Source organism: Nymphalis io, chromosome 26, assembly GCF_905147045.1.
Source record: "Nymphalis io chromosome 26, ilAglIoxx1.1, whole genome shotgun sequence".
Lineage (NCBI taxonomy): Eukaryota > Metazoa > Arthropoda > Insecta > Lepidoptera > Nymphalidae > Nymphalis > Nymphalis io.
The window spans coordinates 961149-977881 of record NC_065913.1 but is presented as its reverse complement, the minus strand read 5'-3'; the positions used below and the strand labels follow the sequence as shown (position 1 = coordinate 977881).

Sequence of the window (16733 nt, the reverse complement as noted above, 5' to 3'; positions counted from 1 at the left end):
ATATATATATTATTATTAATTCATAAAAATAGTACTTTTTCTTACTTATGAAAAAAATATTATTCGCGCTTATCTTGTCCGAGTTGTTAAAAATTAAATAATTTTCATTCTCTTTATGAGTAACATTAACAGCCTATTAATGTCCCACTGCTGGGCTAAGGTCTCCTCTCCCTTTTGAGGAGAAGGTTTGGAGCTTATTCCACCACGCTTCGCCAATACGGTTTTAGTAGAATACACATGTGGCATAAAGTCAATGAAATTAGACTCATGCAGGTTTCCTCACGTGTTTTCCTTCACCGTCAAGCACGAGATGAATTATAAACACAAATTAAGCACATGAAAATTCAGTGGTGCTTGCCCGGGCTTGAACCCACGATCATCAATTAAGATTCACGCATTCTAATTACTCGGCCATCTCTTTATGAAAATAGTGATAAATATTATTCATAAAAATGTAAAGGGAAATTTATATTTACACGGAAAATCTTTTCGGAAAAACATAAATGTCCCAATTAATAAATACAGCTTTGCAACTCCGTGTAGAATACGAAGTGCATCAACAATTCCTTCTGACATTGATACCGTGTTGTATTAATAATCTTTGCTCCAGTTTTGAAGCAACATTTTTAAATTCTAAGAGTATTTCGACTGAGTTTCTATTTCTGACTCTCTTTTATTATATAGTCTGTTCGAAGCATTATTAATTTTTAGTTTATAAATTAAACATTGAAAAAAAAAAACTTTTTCGAACTGTTTGTGTTCTATACATAATACTATTGTTAACATTCTACTGGTGGTAGGGCTTTGTGCAAGCTCGTCTGGGTAGGTACCACCCACTCATCAGATATTCTACCGCAAAACAGCAATACTTGATATTGTTGTGTTCCGGTTTGAAGGGTGAGTGAGCCAGTGTAATTACAGGCACAAGGGACATAAAATCTTAGTTCCCAAGGTTGGTGGCGCATTGGCTATAAGCGATGGTTGACATTTCTTACAATGCCAATGTCTAAGGGCGTTTGGTGACCACTTACCATCAGGTGGCTCATGTGCTCGTCCACCTTCCTATTCTATAAAAAAAAAACATACTCATCAGTAGTTTGATTCATTTGGGGCTACCACACACTTTGAGTGGTAAGTTGGTTTATATAAATAACAACTAAGATTATGTTGTGTCTTATTAACGCTGTTGGGACTTGTTTAAAAAATGTGTATTTGTTTTATACTTCATGCAGCACCAGTAAACGCAATCTTATCACTATTAGGTTCATTTGTTTGAAGGCAACCTGCCTTTATTTATATTAAAAATATTAGTAAAAATTATAATAAATAATTTTCTTTGCATTCGTGTCAGTTTCTCCGTATCTTTTGTTGGGCAAAATTGATTTGAATCAACGATATAGATAAGGATGAAAAGTAAGTAAAATAGATAAAAGTCTGTATAAATAAGTTCCTTGTTAAGAATAGCTAGTCCTCTGCAAGTCCTCTGTCAAAATCAAGACATATTTGTAATAATTCTCCTTGATATATCGAAACATTTGATCGTTAACAGACATCACTAAAGCAAGGCCTGAAATTTCAAGTGATTACGATTTCTCATTGGATGCAGCGATCATTTTGAAAATGTTTATTACACACATTTATTAACGAGACTATGAGGTTCTTATCGCGTTACAATAAAGTCGATTTTTCTGTGACTCCTAGACGTAGCAAATTGGTAAAGTTTTATTTACTAAATAATACAGTAATTATGATAATGTTTATTATTTAATCTTTTTAAATCGCACGAAAGTTTTTGTACAGCTTAATACGTAATACGTATTCTTTACGAGTTAAAATAATGCTTATTAGATTTAAATAATGACGTCATAAAAGGAGCAGGAAGGATTGATTTTTTAATGACCCAGTTATTAGTACATGTGTATTTTAATGGAATATTGTATCGGGTGTAAATCTGGCACATATTTGCCACCCGGAATGGAGCGTGGTGTAATAAGGTGGTGGTCCAAACCTCCTCAAGAGGAGGGCCTTAACCCAGCAGTGGGATATTTAAAGGCTATAGTTTATATAACTGCTATTTGTGTATATAAATTATATAACTTTTTTCTTTAATTATTAAATTTTTGGATAACAACGTAGATACAACATTTTTTTTAAAAAACATAACTATAAACAAATTAATCCAAAATTAGGATCGTGGAACGATAAAATTCAAATACGAATTAAAAGAAAAAAAAAATAATTGCAATTGTAAAGGTTTTCATTGAGAACAATAGGCCATTGTGCATGACCTACATCGGGTACAATACCTAGGAAATCTAGCTTAGCTAGATCACTGTCTGAAATTGTCTTGGGGACATTTGTCTTATGAAACATTCAGATTACGGAATACGAGTATTACAAAACACCTGCAATGTGAACTTGTAAATTTTGTATACACTCGTGTATTTAAATGGTGAATTTATGCAACTTGAATATATATGTAACTTGGTAGTAAGGTTTAGCTTAGCTTACGTAGATTTTACTGTAGCTAAGCTTGGTATATAATTTTGTGTGAAATGACATTTAAAATATATGAAATATAAAAACATTCTTTCAAAAGAAATTAACTATTTTAAATTTAGCTGAAAGTAAGGTATGTTTTAAATAAATATTAACAATATCTAATATTAATGCAATTGAAGTTATACAGAACCCAAATCAAAAATAATTATTTCATTAACGGTCCGGTTGGCGAGGTTCGATTCATTCAAACATTTGTGATTATGAACATGTTTGTTTGTCCTGAGTCTGGGTGTAATTATTTATATAAGTATGTATTTATAAAAGAAAAGTAGTATATGTAGTATATCAGTTGTCTGGTTTCCATAGTACAAGCTCTGCTTAATTTGGGATCAGATGACCCTGTGTGAAAAACGTCCCAGGATATTACATATATTATATTAACAAGAAAGTCATGCGCGGACGTATATAATGTATAATAAAAAGTTAAGTAACAGCCCGTAAACGCCTCAATGCTTGGCATCTTCTTTTTGAGAAGCAGGTGTGGTTGAATATAGCCACGATGGTTCAATGAGGCTTTCAAACGATATTTTCCTTTATCACAGAGCATGGCATCAATTATAATCACTTTATATCTAGTAGTACTATAATGGATTTAACCCTGTAATATTCAATTGAGATCCATGTGTGACATACATTGGGCTATTGGTTATAAGGATACAATAATTGCATAACGAAATATATGTAATATTATGGGCTTAAAAACCAGTTTAATGTAAATATTTAAAACAAACTATCGTAAAATAAAACCTCAAAAACGAAACCGACCAGTAAATCTGTTAAAACTTTAATAAATAATTCCTTTTCATGAACGTCAAATGGAAATAATTCAAGCGGAAAAATTGAATCATGTTTAAATCGGAAAACTGTTAGTGAATTAAATATTGATACCGGTTTATACGGAACATGTTTGTAAAGCTAATATTATAAGTCACGTTGGTCTGGTGGTCAGTCCTGGTTTGGACAAAGAAAGACATTTATTTTCATTTAAAGAATCACACTTCAGTGACCTTAAAGTGAATTTAACAGTGGCTATATAGAAATATATATAAGAAAGATTAAATAAATAAAGTATTGTTTAGAAGAGCCACATGAAAAGAGAGCTGCAGTGGGCAAATGGGTGTATTTAATGGTTACCACTAGACATTGGCACTGGTAATCATTCCTTACATCGCCAATGCGCATCGAACCTCGGAAACTAAGATGTTATGTGGCTTGTGCCTATACTTACACTGGCTCACCCTTCAAAGCGGAAAACAACAATACAAAGTATTGCTGTTTGGCGGTAATAAGTGGGTGGTATCTAAGACGAGTAAATTCAATATCAGGAATATCAGTCGTTCTCTAGAAGCAAGCATTTCTGATAATTTAAAAAAAAGAAAAAAAAAAGATATAGTATTATTAAATAAACCAACCATTTATGTAGAAAACGAAATAAGTAGGGCTATTTTGAAGTAACAAAATAGGAACGCTTCGTAGCACAAGAATGTGATATATCAGAAAGTGATATGCGACATTGACCACTATAATGATATCGTTTGAACGACACACGCATCAAAATGGCATGTCAAAGTAGCGCCAACATTGCACGATTGATATACGAAGTGGCATATACGAGAAAAGCACTGCAGTTTTAATTAATAAGTCATCATGCTACAAAGTGTTTGAAAGGCTGTAATATCGTTTGATGTGTTATAATAGGTGGGGGGACGTATTTTCATTCCAAGTGACAAGACCTGATAGTGTTTACTTAGACACGATCGAAATATCTACATCGTGGTAGACTTGCAATATTTTCTTTTTTTATAGTATAGGAAGGCGGACGAGCATATGGGCCACCTGATGGTAAGTGGTCACAAACGCCCATAGACATTGGCATTTTAAGAAATGTTAACCATCGCTAACATCGCCAATGCGCCATCAACCTTGGGAACTAAGCTGTTATGTCCCTTCTGCCTGTAATTACACTGGCTTACTCAGCCTTCAAACCGGAACACAACAATACCAATTACTGCTGATTTGCGGTAGTATATCTATGCGGTAGTTCTACCACCAGTAAAGTTGACTATAATTAAGTTAGTATAAATTGTTGATGTATTTTTAATAAATTTAAAATAGGAGGTAGTTCTCAATTCGGTTGTATTTTTTTTCATTATCTAAGAGCTCCGTCATTTATGATCTGATTTGGAATTTTTTTTTTGTTTGGAAAGGAATGGTTCCCTAAGGGTGAAAAAATAGAAGGTGAATTTTTTCTGGGCTCGATTTTTACTTGAAGCCGTTTTTTTATAAATAGAAAAATCTTTTTTGTTTTTGGTGGAATGAAGTTCCTTATTGCTTCAGACTAGTGATATATATTATCCCGAAATAATGTATAAATAAATTGTTATGTACTTTGTTTTGGTATATTTATTTATATTCATTTTTATTAGAATAAAGTATATTCCACGTGATACTCTGGACACTTGGCGAATGAGAGCCAGATTGAAATAAATGAAGACATACGTGGATGAAGTTGATGCAACATTATTTGCATTTTTTATTTTATGTCATATACATATAAGATGTTATATCCTGTGTTGTCATGAAAAATGTGCTCATTTTATCTAATACTTCTATTTATTTTCTATTTGTGCATTTGTCGATTACATGAACGACATATATTATAAATATATTTTTTGTAAGTTGTATTTATTTTTTCACCGTTATTATATGATGATGGCCCAGTGGTTAGAGCGCGTGAATCTTAACCGATGATCGTGGGTTCAAGCCCGGGCATTGAATTTTCATGTGCTTTATTTGTGTTTATAATTCATCTCGTGTCAAGCACGAAGTGAAGAAAAACATCGAGAGGAAACCTGCATGTGTCTAATTTCACTGAAATTCTGCCACATGTGTATTCTACCAACCCGCATTGGAGCAGCGTGGCGGAATAAGCTCCAAACCTTCTCAAAAAAAGGAGAGGAGGCTTTAGCCCAGTAGTGGGATCTTCAATGGCTGTTACCGATTACTGATACTACAATTCAACATCAACTATCGCAAAATATGGTATTTGTATTCTAAAATCACGCAAAAGTTCAATTACTATGTGTCATGTGTGTTTATGTGCTAATAATCGTTTGTCTATGTGTAGATAATACTGTAATGTAGACGTGCCTCGTACGCGTCAGTAATTTTCATAACATTTAAAATACATATTATATCCATTAAAATTTTATAAAAAATTATACGTTTTATTTTATCTTTAAATTACTATCAAACATTGTAAATAATATCGTTATGTGCCTGTTATTTAATACATGATTTATAGCGAAAGGAACTTTAGACCGAGTGTCCCACGAGAGCTCACGTTTCTCTTTTATCTGCTTTGAGTTTACCTGGAAGAAATCGCTGCCTGGTCGCTAAGGCTTCATTTTATACGAACTTGTATGTGTTCTAGGTATATGCTTCATGAGTGTTTGATAAAGACCATTTAAAAAGTATACATACATAATAAGAAGCCAAAAGGCAATTTTTTATTATAGGTACGAGGACGAGCATATGGGCCACCTGATCGTAAGTGGTTACCAACGCCCATAGACATTGGCATTCTAAAAATCTTAACCATCGCTTACATCACCAATGCGCCACCAACCTTGGGAACTAAGACGCTGTGTCCCTTGTACCTGTGTTTTCACTGGCTCACTCACCCTTCAAACCGGAACACAACAATACCAAGTACTGCTGTTTTGCGGCAGAATATCTGATGAGTGGATGGTACCTACCGAGCTTGCACAAAGCCTTACAATCAGTAAAAGGCGGCTAGAAGAGTTGTCATGTTTATATTATAGACACGTCATATTATATATACGTTTGTATTTCCAGCTTCAATCTTTCTTCTCAAAATGAGAACTTAACCCAGCAGGGTATCAATTACATAATGTTATTTTCTTCCTTACATGAATGGATACCCCATTCAATTTTCATTGTTAATTGCGACAAATGTCAGGGTACCCATTTAACAGTCAAATACCTAAACTGCAATAAGACAAACGAATCAGCTGTACTCAGAAGTTCATTACACCTAATGATATATATTTTTAAAAACATTTACATACAACAAAATAAAATTTCAAAGAACACAACAAATATGACCCACTTTACGATGAAATATGTGTACAAATAGGCCAAAAAGAATTGGTAACTACAATCCATCGTGTGAAAAGACAACAAATTCACATTATACATTGCGCTATGGTTGTAGCGAGGAAGCGGATGTTCAGAACAACGCGCGCAATGGACATGATGTATGATGCTTCGCACGATAACGTTAAAGTGAGTAAGTGTGTCCAGGAAACGTGGTACGACTGTGTCCAGTGGAGCGAGTTACTTATTATTTTACAAATATATTTCCAACTAACAGTTCAGTTTGTTCTTACACTTGACTGTAATTGAGTTTAGTGTAAATTGAATTTACTATTTAAGGTGAAAACGTTTTAGTTTTATTTGTTGAAGTTGAAAAAGGAAAGTTTGTGTGCAAAACATTATTATTCAACTAAATAAAGTTGTCTTAATAAATAAGTATCAAGTTCTGCATAAAATATCTTTCCAATGGTGTAGTGTAGTAGTTTTAGATTGTATAGATAACAAACAAACAAATATTTCCTCTTTATATGACTCTATAAAACATTTTAGAAATCTAAGTGGATATATAAGTTATGCGTCTGGTAAATATTTAGATTCAACTTTGTAATGTAAATTTTTCCTTAAAAAAACATTTTTAATTTAACTCTTTAGCGATTGAAAACTTTCAGCCAACTTAAAGGGTGATTTATTTCAGAGGTTCCCATGGAGTTAACAGTTAGTTTTAGTTAAATTGAATTTCTTTCAAAATGGAAAATCTTTTAGGTATTTTTTAAATGTTAATTTTTTAAGATTAAAGGGTCTATCTGGATTCGATGCCCTTTGATTATACTACTTGGTGGTATGGCTTCTTCAAACCACGTCTCATTATACATTCTACCGCTGAACAGCTATTTCTATAATTAAAAGTAACTACAGGCACAGTCGACATAACATCTTACCGCGCGTTGGTGACGCGTTATGTAAAGGATAGTTTATATTTTTTTATTATATTTATATATTATTTCTTAGCGCCATTGTCTTAATATGCCGTAATCCATTTGTAAGTTTGCCTAGCTATTTCAGATAAAAAAAGCACCAAAGTACCAGGTTGCACCTGATGCCTACTTCCCTCTCGTAGTTTGTTCCCCCACAGACTATTACATAATGGCCTTTTTGAGTTACCTTTTGTATTATATACTGCAACGAGCCGGTTGGCGTAGTTGGTGGATGCTTGCCTTTAATGCCGAAGGTTGTGGGTTAGATTCCCACCTAGGACAGATATTTGTGTGCATGAACATATCTGTTTGTCCTGAGTCTGGGTGTAATTATCTATATAAGTATGTATTTACAAAAGAAAAATAATATATGTAGTATATTACTTGTCTGGTTTCCACAGTACAAGCTTTGTACAAGCTTAATTTGGGATCAGATGGCCGTATGTGAAAAAGGTCCCAGGATATTATTATTATTATTATTATATGTTAATCTTTCGTAAAGTTAAAGTACCAGCCTGTTAATGTCTCTCTGCTGGTCTAAAGCCTGCTCTTATTTGAGCAGAAGATTTGACTCATTCCACCACGCTGTTTCTATACGGGTTGGTGGATACACATTCAGCAGGTTTTCATCCGATATATGCGGGTTTCCTCACGACGTTTGTCTTCACCGCCGAGCACGACATGAATTATAAACAAATTAAGCACACAAAAATTTGTGATGCTTGCTTGGACTTCAATCCGCAATTTTCGATTAAGATTAACGTTTTCGAGCCATCTCGTCTTACATGATGATCTTTAAGGCTCCGCTAAATATATTGTATTTCTTGACTCTAAATGCTTTTGTGACAGAATAATTGATAAACAGAGAACCCAGACGACCTTAAATAAATCCCGACCCGTGTATATTGAAGGCCGAAAGATTTTCAACTCGTTAATAAATTAAGAACCTCAAAACGACCACTTAACCCGTAAACGTCGTGAAATCAGCCCAAGATCACCTCAGGGTATATTGTACCCCATCTTAATTTTAACAATTACTTAGAGTAAAATTTACATTTGTATGTAAATTAAGAATATTCTCAATCAGCCAGCAACGGCGCCTTATTTGGTTAAGATGAGAATTTAATGTATTTCGGACGGTGATATTTAATAACGATTGAATTAATTTACATTTTGTTATTGTTTTATGAAGTTTTAAGATTGGAACGGAGATTAATGTTCTCTAAGAATCAATTACATTTTAAATAGGAGATTTTCAAACGAGTAATTGAAAACCATGTTAGGAGTATTTACATAAACACCGAGACTAATGCAGAAAATCCTGTACTATACAAATATTTTTAAGACATGAAATAGCTCGGGACCCATTGCGTAGCAGCTATAATATAGCCAAAATACAGCTATATAGTACATAAATTAGTTTCAAGAAAAGTTTTCCTTAAAATTAATTTATATACGCATATAAATGATATTTATAACAATTAAAACCCCTTTTAAGTGTCAATTGCTGGTTTGGTTGATAAACCGCTCAATCTATTTCAATAATTGTGGAAGTAATTACGTGCACACTCAAATAATTTTAGCCAATCAATAAAATTTAATCACATATTAACAAAACTTCGATTAATAAGGCCTATTACTCGATAAAGAATTACATAGATGATAATTCAATTGTATTTAATTAATTTTATCTATGTAACTTGATTGACGAAAGAGTATTTACTGAGTTTCTTGCCGGTTTCTCACGGTAGAATCTACACTCCGAACAGGTTGTAGCTTTAAATCTCGAAACAATTCAAAACTACTTTAAGATATTTTGGTTTGAGTGAGTGATTGATTGAATTACGTACTAAATGTTGTCCTGCGCAATTGACTAGCCTTTATTATATATATATATATATATATATATATATATATATATATATATATATATATATATATGATTTTAGCCATGGCTACGTCAATAAAGGCTAGTCATTTGCGCAGGACAACATTTAGTACGTAATTCAATCAGTCACTCACTCAAACCAATATAAATATATAAATCAAAATATATATACAAAAATATATATACATCAAAATATATATATCATCATCATGGTATATATATATATATACCATGATGTCTTCTGATATGTCTTCCTATATATATATGTATAAACCACAGCTGGGCTAAGGTGTTATATTCAGAATAGAGATTTGCTGCATGCTTAAGGGTGTATATTTCCGAAGGTTTTTCCTTCGAAAATTAAAAATTATTCACTCAACCATATTTAAATATAAGTTAATATATTCTTTAACATAAATATCAGTCTATATTGGTTCGAGAACTTCGTTACTTAATCATGAGTGGATTTCTGTCCTTGAATTAAATAGTTTCAATATATTTAAGCTATTACCCAAAACCCGATCCAGTTTAAGGCTGTATATCGACTTAAACATAGAGATATATATCTCGATATATTTTACATTGGACATATACGTAATACTAATCAGCCGAATTAACCCAATGGATAGAATGTGGATCGGTAAAGGTAGCGGATTCATATTCGGGCAAGGACAACATTTTTATCATCACATTATCTGCAACGTAGATATACATTTACAATATCTGCAATGCAACCAACACGCATTGGAGGAGTGTGATGGAATATGCTCCAAGTCTTCTCCTCAAGAAGAAAGCCTTTGACCAGCACGGTATACATTAAATTTTAAATTTGAATAGTGGTATAGCATTAGTAATAAATAACTGAATTAGTCTAATGGATATAATACGTTAATCTTAACAGCCGATAGGTTCATAACCAGCACGTTCGCGTTTTCAAGAGTTTTTCCTCTTGCCAGCAAGTAACTAATATATTAATATATCATCTAGATTCCAAAATAATAATATTAACTATTTTGTGGCATATTGACAATGAAAAGAATGGTTAATATTTCGGCAGTGTATGGGCGGTGGTGACCACTTAACATTTCATAAAATACATCATGTTAACATTTAATTTATATTTTACTTTACAATGTATCCAATAAAGGGTATTTCCATTGCTTTAGATAGCGCTGACTAGCGCTGTACGTCCTGTGAGTATTCAACTTAACCCCACCGATTAATTACATTAATTGCCTCGTTTCGTCTGACAAAGGGCTACATGGACCGCGAAATCTATTTAAGGGTTAAACTATATTGCTTTCCTATAATTTACTCGTAATTATTTTCTTTTACGTTTCATTTATTACTTGGTATATCGTTTATTTATACGAGATATTTTCAATGGAATTGTTGCTATTAAAGACTACAAAAACTTGAAAACATAAATTGAACGTTACTAAGCTGTACTTAATTAAAACGAAGGTTAATTTGATTATTTATAAGTTTTAATTATATTTAAATTTAATTTTGATAGATCTATTTACATATTTTGTTATATAGATATTAGACTTCGCTCCTATAATTAATTTAAATTTGTAATTTTGAAAGATTACCATTACGCCGGTTTGATATTTTAAATTTTTATAAGATAAAACGCCAAGAATGTATTCACATTTTGTTTCTTTTTTTATGGTATAGGTAGGCGGACGAGCATATGGGCCACCTGATGGTAAGTGGTCACAAACGCCCATCGACATTGGCATACCAAGTATTGCTGTTTTGCCTTAGAATATCTGATGAGTGGGTGATACCTACCCAGACGAGCGTGCACAAAGCCCTACCACCAGTAAATTTGTTATAATTATGTTTAAAAAAATACACAGTAGGAAGGAAAATGAGCCGTTATGCCCCAGTGGTTAGAAGACATGAATCTCAACTGATGATTCAGAGTTCAAATCCGGTCTCCACTGAATTTTCATGTTCTTAATTTGTTTTTATAATTCATCTCGTGCTCGGCGGTGAAGGAAAACATCATGAGGAAACCTACAGATGGCAAGCAGCGTAGCGAAGTAAGCTCCAAACCTTCTCTTAAAAAGGAGAGGCGGCTTAAGCCCAGCAGTAAGATATTTAAAGGCCTTATTATTTATACATGTTTATATATAAGAAAATAAGACATCACATAAATTGTTCCATGAAAATTACCATGTATATCTATGTAATTTAACGAGGAGTGAAATAATCAACAATTGATTGTTATTGCTCGGTTACACGCGACGACGTCATTATTTGCGCAGTTCAGTTTGCGCAGTCATCAATTTCAATTGTAACGAAGTACTCTTGAAATATATATTTCACTAGTTTTCTTCCGCGTCTTAGCGTACAGGATCGGAGTAAATTTCTACATAATCAGTGTGTGTTATCCGTGAAAGACACACGGACAGAGTTATTATAGCATTTATAATATTAGTATGGGTTAATTATAAGTCGTTTCTTGTTAACAAATATTCAAGTAATATTTTTATTAATTTTATATTTTAATTTGCACAAAATAAAGGGTTACCTTGACGTCTTACTCTACATACAAAGTTTATTTATTTGCCGTTTGATCCGGACACAAGGCCGGTTATCGTGGTAATCCTTAGGGGAGATCTTTGTCCAGCAGTAAGCGATAACATCGATATTATGATTTATTTATTGCTTATTATTGTGGAAGATATACAGTTATCAAGAGTAAATTATTAAAATATTTAAAATATACCAGAACCAATTCAGTCTACATATATTTTCGTAAAAACAAGCAGAAACAGATGTAAGCTAAAATTTTAAACTAATGTAACAAATAATTATGTATTAAAATCTATGATAATTTAATAACGAGGTTTTAAGATTGTACGTGCTACCGTTTTACCGTTTACTTGCACGAGCTTAGCTGTGCAAAACTTTTTCGCACGAATATGCGTGAACGTATAATGTGCTTTTTGCATGATGTGATACCATTTAAAATATTGCATAAAATATATAATATATAGAAAATCTAAATGTAACTTTATGACAAAAATAAACATAAATACGAAACACCTAAGGCATCGTAGTAAATAATCTTGAACCATAAGAAAACTCTAAACAACCAAGTATCAAATAAAATATACTATTGCTCTTCATAGATCAGTAAAAGAGACGAACATATAAAAATATGATGTATGAAAGAGATAAAATATAACGATGAAATCTCATCGCCTCGGGTGGTACGATCGCAATATCCTAGTCGGAATGTGCTGTCGAAAATAGAGTTGAATATTGTCGATATTTATCATGTCGATAGTTTTATTTGTATTGGATGGGTCACTGTTTTACGATGTTACGTTTTTGATGTATTGCAGAGTTTATCGACAAGTTATATACATTATAAATGTTTCGTTTTTATACTCACGATTTTTTTATTACTTAAATTTTGTTTTAATAAATTAAATATAAATGACGAGACATTTTTGTAAGTAGTGTACTAATACACGATGTATAATATTTAACATAAAAACACCTTTCGCACTCCTCTAAGAGTGCAATCCTTTTTTTATAATATACGTTTGTATGTTAATATGTACGTATGTTTGTATCGTTTCCTGTATCTCGAATATAATATTAATAAAATTAAATCTATACCAATTACCAAATTTACAATAATAATATGTTTTAACTATTTTATTTTGCAACAAAACAAAATTGAAATATCTTATCAATATCGAATCGATGTTTATTACAACCTGTCACTAATAAGATACAACACTAATACGGATTTGGTTCATTTCGATTGACTCAGCTACTTACGGTACGTGTTAAGAAATATCCCTGTATATAAAATATTGGTTGTTCGTTCTCTCTGTTACAGAAATAATAAATATATATCGGCTCGGTGTGTTCATTGTATATACAATATTTCATTTCGTTAAAATTATATATATATATATATATATATATATAAAAAAAATGACTGACTGACATATTAACGTACAGCTCAAATATACTGGGGCTAGCAATTTGAAAGTTGCCTGCGGGTTTAAATAGTAGGTTACTACAAAGGAGGGTTTTTTGAAAATTTGACCCTTAAAGTAGCGACAAAAAGGTATGAAATTTTATATAAAAACCCTAATTATTGAAGAAAGAGCTTAGAAATTTGGCAATCCTGAATTACGCTGGGAATGAATGCGGATAATGTGATAGTGTTTACATAAGGGGTTTGGTTATTATTATTGGTCGAGCAATCATTGTTTTTCTACTATATTCACACAATGTGAACTATACAAATATATTAGGCATCCAGAGCCGACACACATGGCCTTGAGTTTTACTTCTGCACGAAATAGTTTGCATGCTCACGTATACGCAAGTGATCCGATTATATTTTCTGTTGGTAACAATATTGGAACCAATTACAATCAAAGACATAAGACACATTTAAGATACCATGGTTTTAAGTACATTGAGAATGAAATGGATGCCTTCAACTTCTCTCATTATGTGTGTAGGTAACTATAGATGTATATATATATATATATATATATATATATATATTTTTTTTTTATCCTGGGACATTTTTCACACACGGCCATCTGATCCCAAATTAAGCTTGTACAAAGCTTGTGCTATGGGAACCAGACAACTGATATACTACATATACTATTTTTCTTTTGTAAATACATAATTATATAGAAAATTACACCGAGACTCAGGACAAACAGACATGTTCATGCACACAAATGTCTGTCCTGGGTGGGAATCGAACCCACAACCTTCGGCGTGAAAAGGCAAGTATCTACCAACCACGCCAACCGGCTCGTCAAATTATTAATATTATAATACGTGTTTGCCTTATTTACGAGACATACGACTCGAAGAGAACATAGTGTTGGTACATTGGTAGAACAGTGCCAGATGCCTTCAAATGCCAACTTTAACAAAGTTTCGAGTGAATGATACATATGTGATACTTAACTTAACGGTACGAATAAAACGATGCACAAAACACGAACTTCTGCAACAGCTTATCATACTACAGAGTTTTTGCTTTTATTAGTTACAACTTAAAGTTATTATAAAATATTTACTTTATTCAAGAAGGTTTATTTAAGCACTTTTGAATCGCCTACGATTAAATAAAATATAAAGTCATTCATAATTAATGAGGTATGACCATTGGACGGTGGTAGTATCAGAGTGGACTCTTATAGATTTTTTTAATATTTCGAATAGGTACGTGGACTGGCAAAGATGCCATCCGATGGTTAGTTGTCAACACAACCCATAGACACCATTTATTACATCATCAATGCGCTAACCTTGGGAACTAAGTTTTTATGTTCTTCTGCTTATTGTTACACTGTCTCACTCTCCTTTTCAAACTGCATCACAGCAGTACCAACTATTGTTGTTTGGTTATAGAATAAGTGCTGAGTGGATGGTTCCTACCATGTAAAAGCTCATTTATGAATTTAATAAGCATTTTATCTACGTTGTAATAATTGAAAAATATCTAACAAAAACTCTAAAAATTTATTATTATTTTTATACAGACATGGAGCATATGGGCCACCTGATGATAAGTGGTCACCAACGCCCATAGACATTGGCATTGTAAGAAATGTTAACCATCGCTTACATCATCAAATTGTCGCAAACCTTGGGAACTAAGATGTTATGTCCCTTGTGCCTGTAATTATACTGGCTCATTCACTCTTCAAACTGGAACACAACAATACCAAGTACTGCTGTTTTCCGGTAGAATATCCGATGAGTGGGTGGTACCTACCCAGAACAGCTTGCACAAAGCCCTATCACCATATTATATCTCTTGTTCTTGTAATAAAACTTACAGCAATAACCTCGTTATGGTACTTGGTGGTATTTACATACATACATAGATATTATTAGTAAATATTTTATTATTATTATCATAACACATCATCATTACTCCTATCATTACTTCTACTGTCTTCGGAACGAGAAGCCGACAGCCACCTTCAGCGCGTTAGGGCCACGCAGTACTAAAGCTCATGCAAGATCCGGAAAGTAAGTAGGATGGATAGTAACGGCCATTTAGCTGAACGACGAAATTAAATTTAATACAAGACCATTGCCGTTTTTGCCACTGTAAGTAAGAATTAGCCTAAACATGGAAAAAGGTGAAGTACCTGTAATTACTAAGCTCCATTGTAAGAGTTAATGAGCCAGAGTAATTGCAGTCACTACTGGTACTTCAAACTGTACTTATGTAGTAACTAGGGAGGCTATCCAAAAAAATCCTTCTTATTGTTAGTGAAATAAAATAATATAATAAATCTTACTGTATGTGTGAAAATCGGTGACTTGTACTGTGTTGCAGTCTTCCCCCACTTGCAGGTAGGTTATCTCACAGCGATAGACCCCTTCATCATCAGGTTGTACGTTTGTGATCACCAGCTCGGCGTACGTGGCGTTCGGTTCGTGTGCGATTGACATCCTGTAACAAAATTGATCAATTAGAATATTTTCAAGTAATAATAAATCTCTCCTTTTGAGAATAATATGTGAAGCTTATTCCACCATGCTTCACCAACGGAGGTTAGTTAACATGTCCTAAATTATCATCCGTTACGTGTTGGTTTCCTTGCGATGTTTTCCTTCATTGACAATTATGACGTGAATCAAAACACAAATATAGCACATGAAAATTGTAGTTCTTGCCTGGTTTTCGGCAATCTGTGTTTAATTAATTTATTTTTGTTTATTCATTAAGAAGTCGACGTTATATACAAGGAATTCATTATCTTGTAATAGTATGTGTTAATAAAATATATGAACTGAATTTTGACGTGAACTATAATTTAACATTATGCAAGTGAATATTACAAACTGAATTTATAAATAACAAACCTTAAAATAATGTTAGTACAAAAAAATAAATTTAAAAAGAAATTAACTTAACTAAAATATTTTATTGAATATGTAAGAAAACTAATCATACCACAAATATGGATGGAAAACTATGTTTCTCTAAACGGTGACGTTGTATTTGAACCGCGTATCCATATTTAGTATAAAAAACTATATACTAATTTACTTACTAATATATTGGTTTTATATAAAAAAACTGTGTATAATGAAAAAGTAATTTAATTACAAAATTAATAGATTTGACGTAAAATTTCAAAACTAAGAGCAAAAACAACTGAAGA

At 32.5% G+C, this 16733-nt stretch overlaps 1 protein-coding gene across 4 annotated transcripts in view; it reads right to left on the bottom strand.

Annotated features, from left to right (window-relative positions):
• LOC126778426 (hemicentin-1) overlaps window positions 1-16733 on the bottom strand; it is a 448643-nt gene that overhangs the window by 107806 nt on the left and 324104 nt on the right. For all 4 annotated transcript variants that reach the window (XR_007670140.1, XM_050501936.1, XM_050501937.1 and 1 more), the window contains exon 4: window positions 15864-16018. Coding sequence is in view for 3 of the 4 variants with exons in the window: in XM_050501936.1 (XP_050357893.1) it covers window positions 15864-16018 (155 nt within the window). In the remaining variant the exon portion in view is untranslated. The remainder of the gene's footprint in view (window positions 1-15863; window positions 16019-16733) is intronic.